The sequence below is a fragment of the Lepisosteus oculatus genome, chromosome 5, assembly GCF_040954835.1.
Source record: "Lepisosteus oculatus isolate fLepOcu1 chromosome 5, fLepOcu1.hap2, whole genome shotgun sequence".
NCBI lineage: Eukaryota > Metazoa > Chordata > Actinopteri > Semionotiformes > Lepisosteidae > Lepisosteus > Lepisosteus oculatus.
The window spans coordinates 9,467,542-9,486,508 of record NC_090700.1 but is presented as its reverse complement, the minus strand read 5'-3'; the positions used below and the strand labels follow the sequence as shown (position 1 = coordinate 9,486,508).

Here is an 18,967-nt window from a genome sequence, read left to right as displayed (position 1 = left end):
ACTGAACGATTCATTCAGTGTTAAATGGGTTTTCGATAGTTACACCACAGAAATTTTCCCAGGGCCTGTCATTTAAACCACTGCCTCTATTATATTAATTCCTTTATTTTATTACTAGGCTACTTTCTTTGTCATTTACATAATGTCCAAGGACATTAGGTATCCCTTTTCGAGCACTGGACTTTGGACTTGAGAAATGTAAATCCAGCGCGAATTTCACTTTTAAAATAATTGAAAAACAATTTCCCACATTTGATGCCTCCCTAAATAATGCAGTCGGAGAACTTCAACATTCTTCTCTGCTAGCGTCTCTTTAGAAAAAACTTTGGGTGAAGCCCTGGGGACTTTCAACAAGCAAATCCTAAATAAAGCGATTGCCACTCTTCTGCTTCTCACGAACACAAAATTATAACTAGTTGGCCACTTGCATCTGGATTACATCTGTCAGAGGTATCACTGTAGAAATCTCTTACCATTCGGCTTCAATGGAAATTGATCTTTAAAAAAGTCTTCACAATAGACAGTGAAGGAGAAAGCCATCGTCACTGCTGATAATTTAAAAAACTGGGATGCCTCTAGTAACAGAAGCAAATTACCAAGTGGTAGAGAATATTTAATTTTTATTGTTTCCTATTGTTTACTAAATTAGTTAGGTCTACATGATGTTACTGAAGAAGCTGCTGTATAAAAGCAAAAACAAGATAGACAACAGTAAAATATTCAATGGAAGTACCTCATGAGCATTAATAATATTAAACAAAAATTAAAATTTTAAAGAGATTTATCAAGGCCTCAAACAACCATTCTTAAACGAGGCTCTATGCTCCCAGTTACACAGCAAATGGCTCTTCTGTTACTAGTGACATTTTAAGCATATAAATGATCTACGCACATCAGTAAATAAGAAATTTGCAGAAGACTGTCAAGGAAAACTACACCCAAAAACTATTCCTTTTCTCTTATTAAATATGACAGCATCTTTGAAGAACGTATTGACAAACAGCCAAAACCTTTACTTATTGAATCATACTGGGTTTCCTTGTGTGCTTTTATGCAAATCCTGCATGCCTTAGTTCACTGTAAGACAGTACTGGACCAAACCCATCTGCAGCACCTAGGTTCAAGGAAAACTGTGTTGATTACTTCACATAATATTGCACATTTGTGCTGCTCCTTTGAATCTGCTGCTTTGTTAATCAGACATGACACATTGCAGGAGGTGTAACAACTTCATTGTGCCGTAACCCAGAATCCTGGTGTTAATGTGACTAAAAAGACCTCATGCTGTGCTTTCTCTGGACATGCCCAGGGGCTGAGACAAGCCAGCGTCCCATGGAGACTCTCCACAACCCACTGTGTCTACAGCCCTACCGCACGCACCACTGACACACAGGCAAAGGCTGGTGCGATGGAAGAAGGCCCTTATGAATATTTATTAGCAGACCATGTTGCAGGATAGAGGGATTGAGTGCGGGATAAAAAGGCACTGGAGTAATGACAGCTTCAGTCCTTCCCCCAACATCCCTCCTCATCATCCCTCCTCTGTAGTACGTCATCCCATTTGTTCAGAAACAGGAAGAAGCAGGAGCCATTTACAGCAGACAATAAGGGCAGCTCGCAAAATCGCCTTCAAAAAGTGAATGTGAGGAATCATCCACAAAGACATGAACGTTAAGCTCTTGAGGAAAGGTTCACTCTATTCTGCACAGAATTCTTATTTTCTTGTAGATGCACTGATTGCACTGAAGCCATGGTCTCTTTTCCCAGAAGACACCATTGTCAGGAATAGATGGCAACAAAATTGCAGATAAGCCTTGACACAGCATCTTCCAGACATAGGAGCTCTGCACGTTGCCACTCCTGGGGTTTTGTGCATGCATGACCGGGACTGGAAATATTTTGAGCATCTTGATGCGAGACAAGTGCGAAAAAAACACAGTGAAAAGTTAAATTAACATTAACTATAGGATGCAGACAGCTGTTTGTTTTTAAATCGAGGAGGGTTTGGGTCTGTAACTCACAGAGGCCACATGTAATCGTTGGTAATGGCAAAACAAATGCAAGTCAATATACTGTACTACATGATCAAAATGCACATGAAAAACATAATTTGATTTAAAAACTTAAGAATTAAAACCTTTCCTTTCTTCCCACTCTTAACACAATAGGGGATAATTCGCATGGATGTCCATATTCATTTATAATTTGCGAATCAGAGAGGTCCAGAGAGGTCTTTGCCCTGGGCCTGTTGGCCTCATGCAGAAATACTGTATACATAAACTTTAAGCAAGCTTAATGGGGCGCTAATCCCTGCAATTCCACCATAATAAACAATTTTGTTCTACATCTTTGTTAAGCGCCGGTGAGCTGAGGGACAATAAAACAACTGAGGCACCAGCCATCTCCATGACTGGCTCTTCTGAAGACCCTGTGAAGGAATGAGAACCTGTTGGGTTTTTTTATTAATAGCTTGCCAACCCGCTCATAGAAATCGTGGGTGTTCTTTCTTCCCAGGCCTTGAGGGTGTCTGTCTGCTGCACATTTTAGGCAGACTAGTTTAATTAAATTTAAATGTCATTACTTCTTTGTCACAGCAGACATCAGAGAATCTGCTGCAATGAGTGTGTGATTAGTCCCAGCAGCAGGCTCATTAAACGAGTAAACTGTGTTATTTAACACGGCGCTTTGGAACACAAATGAGGCTGGAGACAATGAAACTGGAATTTTATTTTCTGGCATAAGAAGGGAAAAAATGTTGATTGCAATTTTTTTTCCACTCAAAGTTAGTAATATGAAAAAATTCAGAAACGAGAATCCAGCAAAAATGTTTTTAAGAGATCCAGTCACATACCTAATTACAGAACGTAATTCATACTCTCTCTCACTGTGATCAATTAAAGTAGTTGATGACTTTAAAACATACCATGCTGCGCAAGGTCTGGATAGTTTCACAATCCTCCTGGATACAGTTCAGGAATGATTATATCTGAGAACTTATCACCCAACTACATCAACGGAGGAATTTAATAAAGCAAAAGTAAAAGGTGTAGCAAGGCATTATGATCATTATACAAGCCAACAAACTACGTTTCACTGCATTTAAGAAGACTCACAGATGAGAGTTAAGAAAGCTAAGGTAAAAAAGAGCCTTACTTTTCAAAGGAAATTTATCATAAAGAATAATAGCCAAACACCTGGATTCATTACATTGCAGATGCTGACATGACCTACTTTAGCAAGCCTGCAGCACTTGAAGGAAAACAACACCTTTGCCTAATCTAGCTGAAGAACAAAGTATCAATGTGAACAAATGTGGAGAGGCTAGAAAATTCCACTTCACACTGTATCACACACAGGAGCTCATCATAAACACATCCCACTGGATATGAGGGCAATGTGGGAATCCGCTTTAAGCATCATTAACCAATTCACAATACAATGGCATGCTTTTGACTTTCAAAATGTGCACACCGGTCAAAAATCAATGCAGAATTTGTTTATTAAAAATATTATGAATTATAGCCAAGAACCTGGCTATTCCTTTCCCACTTTCTGACACTGGTTGTGAAAATCTGTGTATCAGGACATTCCCAGCACTAGAGAATAGATGGCTTTAAGAAGAATTGTATAGAAGGCAGTGATTTGCAGAGGGCTTCTAAAATTAAATCCTCCGGTGTGTGGACAACTACACGGTCCAGCACTGCAGTATACTGTAGCTTTAATAAGGCTCCAGAGGGTGTGTGAAGATGGATTCCAGCTGAAAATGACTTTTTGTCACACTGATGTAGGGGAAGATATTTCACTGCACAGCTGGGGCATATAAACCATCTAAATACAGAGCACGTTAATGGGCTCTGCAGTTTCTTCTTTTATGTGATGCTTTCACACGGCACCAATTTAAAACACAAAGATGTTTTTTAACGATAAAAACAAGCAATCAGTTCAATTCACTGGGATAGATAGCAGCATTTTCTCGATATTCAAACTTTGGTGGAGAAAGCAGAATATATTAATCACGTAAGAGTTACCCAAATATATGAAACACCATATCCAAGTAGGCATAGATAGTAGATTCCTGCTAACATGTAACCTCTCTGTTCATGATCATGATCGAGAAACAAGTTCCAACAGTATCAGGAGATACTCAGTCCCTTCATGTGGTCTTATTTAAAGTTAATCTTGCTGTATGAATGACACTTCCTAACCAGACAAGTGTAATTTCAGGCTTCTCTGATAACACAGCAGCTATCCATTCTTCCTCCCAGACTGCCTAATTATATGCAATGTGAGAAAGCGTTTTGCTGCTTCACACATACAAATATATGTATCCTTTTCTCCCCTTAACGATAATTGTAGCCTGTGAATGGTTTTATTTTAGAAAAACCTAGGTGATTTTAGAATGGTGATAGAATCATTGACAAAACCTCCACTGTGCATTACCGTGTAGTACAAAGCCTATAGCAGATACTGTATAATAGCCAGCATACATATTAATGGTTTAGCATCATGATTGATCCAAATAGTGGATGTGCCTTATTAATAAACATGTCTATAGATAGATTAAAATTAAAATATTTATTATAAAATAGATTATAATATATATGGATTATATATAATGGATTATATTTTTTTAAAATACAACACTTCATAAACAGATGTTTTCAAAGAAAGGCTTGAGTACTGTGTAAAAAATAATCAGTTATTTTGAATCCTTTAGAGATTTCAGAGTTCACAATTCAACATGATTTTCGAATGGCGTGTTTCACATACTGAAGATCAGTGGCCATGCTACCCAGGAAATTGACAGTATAACTACACATCCACACTTTAATTATTTAAAATAACATTTCCCAGAGGAGCAGGAAACCAACCTACGTTAACAGTGCTACAGTTATAGTGTGCTGGAACAAACAGCACAAATCAACAGTCAGAGGCAGAAAGAAAAAGCCTGTGTTTGATTACATTTTCATTTCTTACCCAAATCTACTGAAGGCAGATAACAGAAATTCATGGGCTGATGTATTCAGGGGAATTTTAAATATCAGATTATGCACTCAAGGTATGATTATAACATTGATTTTGTAATCAATGTTAATCAGTGAGGTTTTCTAAAAAACAGTCAAATAGATTTGTAAACACAGTAAAGTTAAAAGTCCTACAGTTATGTTTTTTTTACTCCTCAAGCATTAACATATTGGTAGGGTTCAACAGGCTATGTAATGCAGTGAGTGAAATAAAAAAAAAGAAACATTGTACATTTTCAAAATTACTTACAGAAGGATTTGCCATTTGATTATGTATTGTTTCTAAGTCATGACCCGTCATGATTCTAAGTCATGATCATGACCTGTAAATCATAAAAACTCTCTGGTATCAAAGACAACATGTAGCAGAGAATTGCTGAATCTGACAGCTTAGATGAAGCACACATTCTTCGTAAAATTATCAAAAGAGGTGTATGGCGTGAAAAAACATAACCAATATTTTGCTGCTATTTTTTATTTTTGTTATGTATTACAAATACTGTGAACAGAGGCATGGGAATCAGAGAGCCATAATCCTACTTTAAAATCCAGAAAACTGTCATCTAATGGAGATTTGATTCACTCAGCATAAAATTGGTTTGACCTTCCGAGATATTAAAAAGATTGTGTCACAGTGGGTTTCAGGTAAAGCAGAAAAGGTTCATTTCAATAATGGAATAATATTTTAGGTAAAGATAGATGATATAAAAGCAAAAAACATATGAAGATGTCCAACTGTTGTTACATGGAAAATGTCTGCATTAAAAAATAAAATGTCAATAAATGTCAAAATGTTAATAAACATTCAGATAATACAAGCAAATTTCTAAATCTCAACACTATACATGAATTTGTGTTTTTGTAAAATGCAACATTAAGAAGGAATGGAAATGCATATACAGGACTCTTCTGAATCTGTAGTAAAAAGCCAAGGGCAGGTGAAATGTTGTACGTATGAAAGTGTTCAGTCATTTCATCCCCTAAAACAGAAATCAAAACCTCTTTCAATGCTTGTATGCAGGTCCTTGTGTACTCTAAGTACCATTGAAAATCCTGCACCATTGCAATGGCCTCCAAAGCATTTTATTCATTTGAGTTCTGAAATTGGCAGTTTCAGGACATGATGGAAAATACGCAGGGTTTCTGAGGCGAAACACTGTCTTTAGAGTCTTTTTTCAAGCACGCAGTCCTGATGTAAAAAGATTTAACCATCCTTTGAGTCTCAAGGTCGGACGCAAGGCGCTCTGTATTGCTGACACTCAAGTGGCAAGTGGTTTTCTGTCGTTCTCCCTCCTTGCCCCCCACTGCTGCCTGCCACAGTGGAAGTCCCAGTCACAGGCTGACAATACTCGCCTCTACACCAGGAAAGCAAGTAGCAATTAGAGAAACTTTAGGTCCATGTTGTGCACACGTGGCATCATCACTGTGGGCCATTTCCAGCTTCTGCAGAAAAAAGTCTAACAGTACAATTTAAGGAGTAATGCTACTGTAAAAACACAGTTTTGGAAAAAATGTCAACTTTCCCTATCACGGGAAACTAGGATTTCATACCACTTCGATACATCTAGGATAAATTTAAATGATCTAGAATGTCAATTACTACCACTCCCTTCACAAATGGACCAGTTCAGAAAACCCCAGTATCTGCTTCTCGGTACACTCTTGACAAGGAACCGGTCCGTATGCCTTGGTTTTCTTCCCAGCATTGCGATTTTAAGCTGCCCCCTTTTCTCTTTCTTTCCCAGCAACTTTTAATTATTCAAAAGCACTGCTGCCAATTTATAGGCCTATACCTCTATGGGAACTTACACCCACTCGCTCCTGAGCTTCTCCACAACTGGACCAGGCACCTCTCAAAATATTACAGCCTGCTCTCCCGAAAGTGAATTTCCTCTGGGGCAGCACAGCCGCCGTGTTTATTACCTGCCTTAGCTGCTTAGCTGTTACCTTTTCCCCAGGGCTGGTTTATTCTGTTTCCACTCCCATTTCCTGTGTAAATTTCCACACCGCGGCTTCCAATAACTACAATGGCAATGCTGCGTTCTTACAAGACCTCCTTTCCCCCTGTGCTGTTCTTCGAAACAAACCCATCACAGAAAGAAGGAAGGAAAGGCATTCCTCAGACAAGCCTTACCTGGGCTCAGCCAGCAAAGGGGCTCCCACAAACACATTTATACACGTTCGTGTCAGCCATAGCTTACAATTTTAAAACCGAGAACGTTTCAGTGGTTTGAAAGCACAGGGAAAATTTGATATCTGCCTGGGTCAAAGGTTGCTGCAAGATTTGTGCATTTTCACTAGACATGCGTGCTGGCTGTCATGAAACCTAACCATTTCCTCATATTGTTCAACGGATATTGGTGGCCAAAAGAGAAATACCAGGATAAAAATCCTGATTGGATGAGACTGAACAAGATAAGTTAATTATCCATCACTTGCGTTAACTAGTAGATTGGAAATGGTGCTTCAGTCTTATTTCCAGTTTTTGTTAAATTTCAAATGCTTTATTTTTCAAGTATTCCCTCTCTGCAGGCCTCAAGAGTTCTCAAGTCGTCTGGAGTGTCAAGAACTGTGGGTGTTCGTGAACACAGTTCTGAGCACCTCAGAGATTCATTTCCCCCCAAACTGCATATTACTTGGAAAGGGGTTTAAATGGACTTAAGGAAACAATGCATTGAAAGGAGGGATTAGCTAACTGATTTTGACATTTAAGCAGTCAGTAGTTTACAGAGCTGTCAGACAGGTGAATACTGGAATTGATGACCGGTAAAATCTCATTCACATAGACAATGCTAAAATGAGCCTTTTAGGAAGGCAGAAAGGAGAGAAGTGTTTGCAGGCACTGAAATTCTAATGATCTATTTTAGAAATATCTCTTAAGATCTCTTTTAAATACTCTTAAATAATACATGGGCTCTCACATGGTTTGTTAATGTCAGCTGGTAATCATACCAATAGCAGAGACTTCTACATTGTAATGTTTGACTTAAAATGTGGAATATTAGTACTTCAATAAGTAATTACATTCCACACTATAAGTTAAATAGCATAGCTATCACAAAGAAATTACAGACTTTGTTGAGAACCAAGTAAGGATTACACTATCATGAAAAACTTCTAGTGATTAGAGTACTGCCTTTAATTGGGTAACGATTATAATTCAATACTTTACTTCAAGTAGCTCAAGCATTTGTTTTCACAGCACAAAACAGACACGACAGAGGTTTAAAATGGTATTGTATAATTTATTTTACTCTGTTCCTAAGCCACCTGTTATCAAAGCTCATTCAGCTATTACAATTTCTATACCAGCACTAAAGGAACTAAGGTTAGGAATCGCCTGGAGAATCGTTTCTGATCCATATTCGCTTTAATGTCTCTGTTCATGGCAGAACCAGCAAAGGTATCCTCCAGGCAACTCCTAACCTTTTCACAGGTCTAGATTTGACAAACTCAGTCTGGGCTTAGCTCTGACACTGTTCGCTTAGGAGAAAACCCAACAGAAGGGATAGACAGGTGTTTCTTTAGTTATGCATTACACGTTTGGCAGCTTTGGTTGCAGCACTCGAAGAATGAGTCAGAGACATACAAATCCTGCTGATAACGAAGGTGGGGAATGCAACAAGAGGTCCAAACATTTAAAAATCACTCCTTATCCTTAATGTGCCCTCCTAATGTGCAACACCAGGAGAAGAATTTGTCGGTGCTAAGAGAAATAATTTTGTACAACAAGAACTTCTCACACATTGTCACAAAGGATCAAAGAACATACTCACAGTTTATTTACCCTTTCTAGTCTACATTAATAAATCAAGGCTAATAAGTTTAAAAAAAGATATAGATAAAAAATAAAATTATTTGCGCAAAGCATCTGTCAATTTTCCACAGGCTCCCAGTACTTTGGTGTATAAAATCCAGGTTAGAAAGAAACAAGAACCTACAACATCTTATCTCATATATACAGATATTGAGAACAAAAAAGTTATCACTACTGCAACAAATCCTCAAAATGATCATCAGGAAAGTGACGGCATATTGCAGGTTAACTGAGGCTTTTTTAACTGAAGGTTTTGAGTGTCTTCATGTCACATATCATGCCAACCCTTCCCACAAATGTTCAATATGGCGAACAGGGCATCTGCAGCACAACCGGCACATTCTCTTCTTGCAAGAGAGCCAGTGTTACAAGATCAGAAAGAGGACATGCATTCCATTAGGGTGAGTCCAGAGGAAGTACAGCAGGCGAGGTCCCAGGACTTGATCAATGTAGCACCCTGCAGTCAGGCTGCCATTAATCACTGTAAGTGGAGTTCTGTAGCAATCAGAGACTCCTGCCCAGACCATCACACTCGGACCTCCCCATCGATCTGTACGTTGTACACAACAATTAAGAGTAGCGTTCCGCACGTACACGATGAAGTCAGTCAATATGGTCTACACAAAACCTTGATTCACTGCTAAAGAGGATTTGGCTCCACTGCTGGAGAGTCCATCTGAGGTCCGGGTCCTACATATCATTGATACAAAGGCATTTTCCTCTTGATATTGGGGCATGGAGGCTTCTTAATATTCAACAGAATTAATCTTGCCAGCCGTGCTCTCACTAATGCGATGATTTTGTGGCTATGGAGCAAGTATACCAGAGCCAATCACGGAAAGATGCCAAAATTCTTTTGTCAAGATGCAAAACCTGTATATTTTGTATTTTTTCTGTGTACTATACTTACAGAAATAGAGTGATATTTATTTTGATGCTCAATATGTATTATACACATATAAAATGTGTAAATGCAACCTCTTAGGATGAGAGGATGACAATGTTAAACTTCTGTCCTGGGGCTTTTCACTCCCTTTATGTTCCTATCAAAGTGTAATAACATATTAGTGCTGCCTGCCAGAATACTTTCAACCCACCACAATGCAGAATTATGCAGTTTCAAGATTTATAAATAATACAGACCACAGGTTACACAATGCTAAGAAATATGTATTCTTCTGAGAGGTGTCAATACAAGGCTCATGTCATAAATCACAAATGGAGACACAGTTCATTTTAGTCTTTTTATGGGGAGTAACAAAGAAAAATGACACAAATGGATGGCAACTAGGGATGACTAAGAAACTGTTTCCTTATAAAAGCTACTAAATTAAATCAAAAGCATTTCTGTACAGAGCTCAGAATATGTTCAGGGTGGAATAATGTCTTTAAGCAGCACAAGATCTTCACAGGTCAAAGGCAATACACTTAATATAAACATTTGACTCTGCTTTGGAAGGTACAAGTCTTTCTTTGAAACACAAAGTCCAAGAGAATACATAAGGCATCAAATATTGAGAATGATCCTAAATGTCAGAAAACTATGATCTCATACACAGTATACTAATTAATCCTTACCATCAAAGCACAGAGGTCCAGCACAAAAAGCACTGCATGTTAGGTAATCATGTAGATAATGTGGCAGCTGTACTTACAGAAGAAAAAGGCACTGATCTAATCACAGCAAGCCTTAATACTTTTCACAGGGTTTATGAATATTTGAAATGCAAAGGGAACTACTTTCTGAACAAAGGAAATATTTTACATGCACTTTGTTGAGCACAATTTCACTGAAATTAGATTTTTATTCTTTAAAAAAGGTTTTGCAACTATTTACAGAATTACATTGCTATATAGAGAAAAAAAAACAGAAAAACAGTGTACATTTGACTACTGATTGCAGTAATTTATGAGCTTCTCAAAACTGAGAAATCTGTACAATATACAACCAAGCATCTGAATTAAACCACCTGTTCCATGACAGGCTCAATCCAAATTACTTTACAACTGCTTCATGCATCTGTAGTCAGTACTTATTACTTCTAGCAAACATAGTAGACATTTTATGCAATCAGACCTTAATTAACATGTAGAGTCTTAGACTGACTTTCTAATTAAAATGATCTTATATAACATAGCTTTCCTATACGATTATGTCATCTGTACAATCTAGACCTGAGCTAGAAAAACACTCTAAATACAGTACTTGTTTAAAAGCATTTAATGGAAACACATCCACTGCAATTGCAGGGAAATTGTTTTTCTGCATCTCCGGTGCTCATGGACATGCTCTCCACACACCTCCATAATCACTACAATCCCCCTTCTAATCCCACTGTCCCAATCGCCTGATTCCTTTGTCCACATTATAATCCCCAATTTTCCTGATGTCCCTATTTCCCCCAGGGCCCGCAATGCTTTGAAATACACATTGCTAGTAGTACCACCGAGTCAACAGTCAGAAGGGGCCAAGCAGAAAACCTCAGAAGAGAGACTTTGCTGAATAAGATCTGAGCTGGAACCTGGGACATCCTGGGCGTTTCATACAACTCTGCTGCCTGTTCTCAGTGGTGATCAGTTTTAAAAACTGCTCAGATATTTTAAATATATATTAATGCATGTCAGTGTAGTGGAAAAAGTAATATCAATTTGCAGTGATTAATGAGGAGTTAACTATTCTGAGGACAATTTATCTAAAAAGTTATCAGAGCTGGCACAGCATTAACTTTTAGTTAAAAGTAATTCTCTGCCACATCTTTCTGTGGTTTACTGAACGACTGCTGGGTGACTGGACATAAAAAAAATACACATGCTATATAAAGAACTCAATGATCTTAACTTTAATATTCCATTAGACCTGGGGCTAGCACCTTCCTTTATCTCACTTTCAATCTCAGCGCTTCACTGCTGAGATCATCCTCTGTTCTTTATCATTTGTTATACCAACATTTTTCACTGGACTCAGTAAAATCAAAAGACAGCACATTTTCAATAAAAGACCAATAAAGGAATCACTTTCTTTTCTGGGGTTCTGCCCCCTAGGACCATAAGAATATAATCTGATGGGCGGCAATACACTTCTTTTTCTACCACCCTGCAGTTTTGTTTTTAATGTAAACCAAAATTATTCATCCAGAATAAATACTGCTACCTCTCAGGAATTCTAATTTTTTCTGTCAATTATTCCAATACAGTGGTGCCAAGCTGGAAAGGCTCCAAACAACATGATGTGATGCTTCAAAGACTGAACAAACTATAGGTGGAAATACATTTTAAACTTTACATTAGTAATGGAGAATGCGCTCGTCATTTAACTCAACTTCCAACAGCTAAAATGAAAATTCTGCTTCACATAAGTTTCATTTTATATAGTGTTACTGCTGTAGTTCTATTGATTTGTTTTCCTGACCCAAAAAACAAGACCATTTCCTTATAGGCTGGGTATACAAATATAAATGGGGAACTTTTCAATAGTCAGATATATTTGATTTATTGGAATTAAGATGATTTTTCTTTATTTTGAAAAAAGGAAAAATGAATTCTAAACTTGCTACTACATATCAACTGTAAAAAGCTGTTCTCTGGGGGCATATTTCAAAAAGAGTAATTTCATTTGAACCAGTATGCAATTTGTGCTGGAAACAAAGGAAGTTATTTTGATTTTTTCCCCATCTCTGGTAATTTCAGATAGATCCTGCAAAGTAAAATCAGTAGCAAAGACCAAAAGCACTCAACAATTAGTTATACAAATTCCCACAATGTGAAGCTACTTCATTGTAATGAAACAGAAAAAGAACATCTCAAAATGCAGACTAATTTCACATAGAAAATTATTAGAAAATTAATTAAAAACAGTGAAAGGAGAAATAAACGTCCTGAAAGGGATTTTTTTTCATTTAACTGAATGAAACACTGCGTTTTCAGCTAAGCTCTCTTCAGCAGACATTTAAGAAGCCATGAATAAAGAGCAGTAATTTCTCATCCAGGGATTTATTTCACACATCAAATCTTTATTTTCCCTTTTATCCTTGATGGAATTTTAATTTACCTCTGCCCTCACACCACCATACAATAAGCGCATCTTTTTACACCAAGTCTTTTTCTGTTGTGTTTGACTTAAGACCAATTTTTAAAAATGCAATGCAAATCACTTGCAGGAATAAAATGAAAAATCGATGACACGAGCTTGCAATGCAAGCTTACCATGACATAAGCATAGCCATCCTGCCTTCTAACTCATGAATTATTTTTACATATCCCAGTGTGGCCTGTCTTGTAAGCAGACAAACTGCGCATAAAATATAAACTAATTCTGAGACGGTAAAACATTTTAAGTGATGTAATTCTAAGATCACAGGGTGGATATATTCCCTTATTTTCCTTTACTATTCTGTCAGATGTCTAAACCTATATACTGATCCAAGCAATCTAAAACAGTAGACCTATGCCATTTCACTGTCTGTGCAGCTTCATATCCTTATAATGAATAAAGCCTCAGTCTCAGTCTGAAGACATTTAATACTTAAACAGAACGTCTTTTAATACATACTGGTGTATAATGAAAACTTAGCAGTTTATGATTTACAACAACAGCTCATTAAGTGCATAAAGTAATTTATATCCAAAATAATGAGCAGAAAGGTTTGTTGATTGAATCATGTCATTTCTAAAGGTATAACAAAATACTGAGCTCAAGACATGTTCTTACATACAAACACTGTCAAAATGTGCTAATTACTTGGTATATAAGGCCAAACTGCCAACATGAGATGATTAAGACTTTTATTTAAATGCATAAAATAATAAGAATAAGAATTTTATTTAAATGCAAGAGCAGCAAAAGGAATGACTGGAGTAATGACAATGCCTCAGGTGCCCCTGGCAAGATAGAAGGAAGCCTGTCTAGAAAAAAAGTATCCAGGTGTACAATATATTCAGGTTCAACCACCAGCCGTCTAGACCAGAGAAAGCAGGAAACTGGAAGTGCGAGGAACAGTCCCGTCCTGGAAGGTACAGGGTCACCACAAGGGCCCAGGACTGTGTTATCCACCCGACACATCTTTGCAATCATTTTCAGACTGCAGTAGCAAGGAAAAATAACCTGTGTGTCAGCAGAATGACTGTAGCTCACTGTCTACATGAAAATGATCTAAATGCCCCGAAGTCCTTCAGGAGTAATGTTGACAGCTGAGAGACAAAATTGCCATCGCCTTTTGGTCATTGAACACTTGCGCTGGCAGCAGAGAGAGGGCTGGAGTGTGTCATTCACCAAAGAAGGGCATTTTGCCCCTAACAGACCTGCCAGAAGAGCATGTGTGTGGAGACATCACAGTGAGTGTTATACCGACTCCTGCGCTGTTGAAACCCACCGATAGGATAGAGGAAATGTGAAAGAATCTCCATGGTGTAGAAATTGGCAACCTCAGAACTCAGAGATGCATTGACCAAATCCTAGAAAACAACAGTTTTTAAGCTCTTGCAAGTCGATCTGAACAAAATGCAGATTTTCCAACAGGAGACCATAAGAACACTGTAGTGCTAGGATTAGAATGATATGTCTTCAAGAAAGCTATACTGAGCTCTAGCTGATATTAACATTCTTTTTTTTTTAGTTTGACTGCTTTTCACATTTCATATTGAAAACGTTTCATGATTCTTTGATGTGAAGTTTGTAACAATTTCTTGGATTTTGTTTTCATATCTATGTTTAAGAAATTCAACCCATTAGTCCTCGGTGATGCAGTGTTTCACTGATCAACCTCAGCAGTTTAGGAAAAATGTGGGAAATTTGGAAAATGTGTTTAATGCACTATTCATTAAACCATTCTTTTATATTGCATTTAGCACTCTGGGGAAAAAACATCAGAAACCAGTACTGCTAGATGACTTCACATTATATGTACAGAAAGCACCAGGTCATTCTAAATCTATTCTCTTTATCAAAGTACCAGAGACATAGGTATCACTCAAAAAGGCAAAAGATGGCAATATATTACCAGGCAATGCTGTGGATAGTGACACAGTGTGACTGGACAAGAAAACACTCAGTGAGATTCTCTAATCAATGAGCTACTAATAACAAAAGAGAATGGATTCCTCCTGTTCAACATTTTTTCCAGCGTTTGTAGGATGTCATACAGTGAAATTATTCTAGGGTGTAAAATGTTACTGGACTGTGGAAGGTAATCATCTGCCTGTATCAGACTGAGCTGCAGATACATATGTATACAGGAAATCACATGAGCAAGCAAGCACAACTACAACTGTAAAAGCAGCTCTGGCAATTGAACATACACTTGTGGAACTACACAGCTAGGCAGTAACCAGGTTAAACCCAGGTAAACTTTTTTTCCCCATCTCTTTCTCTACCCTATACACCTTTCAAGCATGATTAACAGCTAGTTGAAAACAAAAGAAAACAGGGAAAAATCTTGAGTGTAACATCAGTGATTTATAACTATGAAAGCAATTCCCCTTTTATAAAGCAATTACTGTGACCTATTTTCTGTGTGGAACATGGTTGACACTGAGGTAATTTCAAGGCTCCAGGCGTGAACTCAGAAACTCAGCCCTGAGAACCAGATAAAAGCAGCACAGTCTTTATCTGAGGCACCCTTTTAATTCAAGAATCAATAGCATTTTGTGTTGTAACTTGCAGTTCCACTTCACAGTATAATCCTTCCCCATTTCTGAGTGTGCAAACACCAGACGACATAGTCACTGTATTGGGTCAAAATGTCCCATGAAAACTATGCTGAAATTCTACCTAGTGCAGTTTTATCAGATGAAATTGCATCGGCATGTGTACCTATTTCCATTAAAATTAGTATAAAACAGCAGAATTGAAAACATGACCTGCAAATTTCATTTTACAATTTACCCTTGACAGGAATTCAACATGACTGTGCTGTAGAAGCACACATTTGAAAAGGCTCAAAGACATCTGTAACACAAGACACAAGTAAAAACTTTAGTGAGCCAGGATAAATATCTGAGCTATAGATTTACTGACAGCTTATGCACAAACCATGCTGAATACATCAATTAATATAAAACGTGAAACTGCTTCAGTATATTAATAAACATTTTCAACTAAATACAACTGTATAATGAATTTTCAATTTGTATTTACATAAAAGCTTGTATATGTAGGTCTTAAGGACTTATTCTAAACTACACTAATCTCAGTTGTTTCAATAACACATAAATCAAAGATGTATTGTATTCATGGTGTTCCAAGAAACCTTGTGAGTCACATTCAGCTCCACAAATGAAATGTTGCAGGAAAATAAATATTACCCCAACCTACCACATACATCTATTAAAAACAAAACATAAAAATAAAAGGCTATTAATGGACAGAAGAGTTCTTGAGTAGTTGATATAGGTTGTCCACTCATAAAGCTTGTATTTAAATTACAGCAATATCTCATTATGCTGAAAAGAGATACATGTATCTGAAGGAAAAATCTAATCTAATTATTTTGCAGCAAATACTGGAATGTTTCAAAGATTTTATATTGCTGAATTCCTCATTTAAATAGCACTTCTGTCATGCTGAGTATGTCTGGCTCCAAAGCCTCCAATGTCTATCTAAAATAAATAATTCATTATCAATCACATCTAGCTGGCTTAGTTTCAACAACTGCTTGCTTCACCACTGCAGATAAGAAAAAAAACATTTATCACTGCTGTTCAGCTTAACAAAACAGCTTTCCAATATACAGCCAATGACACCCAGAAGCAGATCAAAAAACACTGCAATGAATGTATATCAGATTACCAAAGGCTCAACTGTAATCAAGATCTATTGAAAGAATGCTAAAAACTGAACATACATTCATTACACTTAAGAAAGGGTTGGGAAACCTTTTCTTCCATGACTTGCACTCATCAGATCAAGCACAGTTTAAAAGCTGGGCAGCAAACAGTTGTGGGGGAAAGGGAAGAGATTGTGTGGAAGGGGGGAAACTTGAGTAAACGTCCCTTTGCCAGTGCTTTGCATGCTTGTCAAATACTCGGTGTTTGGCAACCTGTAGGCAATGTGGAAAAAAAACCTGCAGCAAGCACTTTCCTCCTGGGAAGTCAGCATTGCACATTTTCTCTTCAATGCAAATGGAACACAGTCTACTGTTCAAAACAGAATAATCAAGAGTGCCGGAACAGCATTCTGTCACGGCAGGCCATTAAAACCTGCCTAGAGAAACACGCGAACTTCTTTGGGTACGAACACAAAACAAGAATAGGGCATTCGGAGTCAGAGCGTTCCCAAATGTTAAGGCTTTTACTTATTTAACATAAATTCAGGGTTCAGAAGAAAAAAAAACCCGATGAAGGAATCACGCCGGCCTTGTATATCCTAATGTATTTGGGTGGACGATCCACCAGACGCGATGTAAGCCCCGATCGGAGCCGGCGAGAGAGAAAGGCGCTGATTTGCCGGCAGGGAAAGCTGCACCTTGGCTCTTCCCGGCTAGACGCGGAGCCAGACGAGCAGACGCTGGGCTGGTGAAGGGCCCTGCTCCCGACGCCCTGCTCGGTGGGAGCTAACCCTCATAATCAAGACACGCTTACATCACGAACTAATTGATCGGCAGACTGCACCACACAGACCCTGAAAAGCAAGCACTTCACATCCCAACCCAAGGACGTGTCGTCGTCTATACCCAAGCAGGATCTACGTTCCCACCCCCCCCATCTAAAAAAATAATTTCCTAAATCACAGCCAACTGAAAGCGTCTAATGTAACTAACCCAACACTGCAGATGGACTCATACCGCCCCCCCACACAATTAAACCCATGCTTGTTAATGAAAGCTAGCTCGCAGGAACTGAGCAGATTTCATGCGGTCGGATGGGGATTAGAAGCGATTGTGGGAACACCGTGGGCTTGCGGGTCCTGACAGGCGAGACGGGGTGTTTTTTTTTTCTTTTGGCAGCCACCCGTCACTGCAACAAGCGCTCCCGAGTAGCATTCAACTTGAAAAGACTGCCGAAAGAAAGATGCGGAATAAGTAATTGTGCACACGCACAAAAAAAAAAAAGAAGCACGACTTAACAGTTTCGCACCGGTGACCAGAGAAACAGTTTCGGACCTCATTGTTACACATGATGTTTCATTTTTATAGCCTCGCTACTTAAAAACAGGGTGTGCGATCGCTATGTAACAGACGGTCGATTTAATTTCATAATTTGTGAAAGGACATCGGTTCAGGCACAAGGACAGCAGGCGGTGAGAATAAATCCGTTTTTTTTTTATTCCTGCCGCTACTTAAATCTGTAGCTACTGGTTCTGTTTGCGATGAGCTGCCAAATGTCTCCAGCACGGTGATGATGATGAAATAACTCCCTTACACCAACAAGGTAAGCCTACTTCGGGGCCAGCAGGAAAGACAGTTGTTGCTGTACAGTAGGTGGTGGTAGAATAAATTTCTACTCATTAATGCGACAAAATCAAATCGGCACTCTCGGTGTGCTGGTGGGGACCGATTTGAAAGGACTCGCCCCGACCGCTGCTTATGTAAACCGCAGAAGACGAAAAAGTATGCACTTACCGCTCTGTTCTCCTAGAAAGACCAGTTTAAATTTCCTGAGAGGGTTTCCGAAGTCTCCTCCCGCAGACATGGTTGCAACAATTCAAGAAGGCGAAGCAAAAAAAAAAAACCCGGACGGTCTGGGAAGCACACTCTACTTTATTATTTCGTAAAGTTGGAGAGCAAAAAAAAAAACAAAACTACCAGCTCTCCCTTCGTAAGGCAGTATGCTTCTACTTCAGACCTACGGAATTTGAGCGAAACTCAAAAGTATTCTCCCCCACTTCCTAGTCTTTCCTCCCTGTTAAATAGACTTTTTTTTTTGTCTGTCTCGGTGCAGCAGAATCTTCTCGGAATTACCTCACCCTCCTCCACTCTGTTACTAGGGAGCTCACCACAGCCTAGCTTGCTACCCGCCCTACCGCCCTCTCTTCGTAATTTGACTGACAGGAACATTCAGCCAATCCGAAACCCGCCTCGCAGTCTTGTCGCCATATTGGGTGTGGCGGAAGCTTCTTCCCGTTTTTTCCCCCACTGGAAGTCTGGGATTTGTAACAGGACTCTAGATTCCGTAGAGACCGGCCTTCGTATGA

General features: G+C 38.5%; 1 protein-coding gene across 4 annotated transcripts in view; it reads right to left on the bottom strand.

Annotated features, from left to right (window-relative positions):
- The window catches only part of rab6a (RAB6A, member RAS oncogene family), a 38,805-nt gene extending 20,014 nt beyond the window's left edge, over positions 1 to 18,791 (bottom strand). For 2 of the 4 annotated variants that reach the window (XM_015341593.2, XM_006627797.3), the window contains exon 1: positions 18,396 to 18,791. In XM_015341593.2, the coding sequence (XP_015197079.1) occupies positions 18,396 to 18,465 (70 nt within the window). In that variant the 5' untranslated portion in view covers positions 18,466 to 18,791. The remainder of the gene's footprint in view (positions 1 to 18,395) is intronic. The other 2 variants (XM_006627798.3, XM_006627799.3) reach the window with 1 other exon arrangement.
- Positions 18,792 to 18,967: the final 176 nt, after the last annotated feature.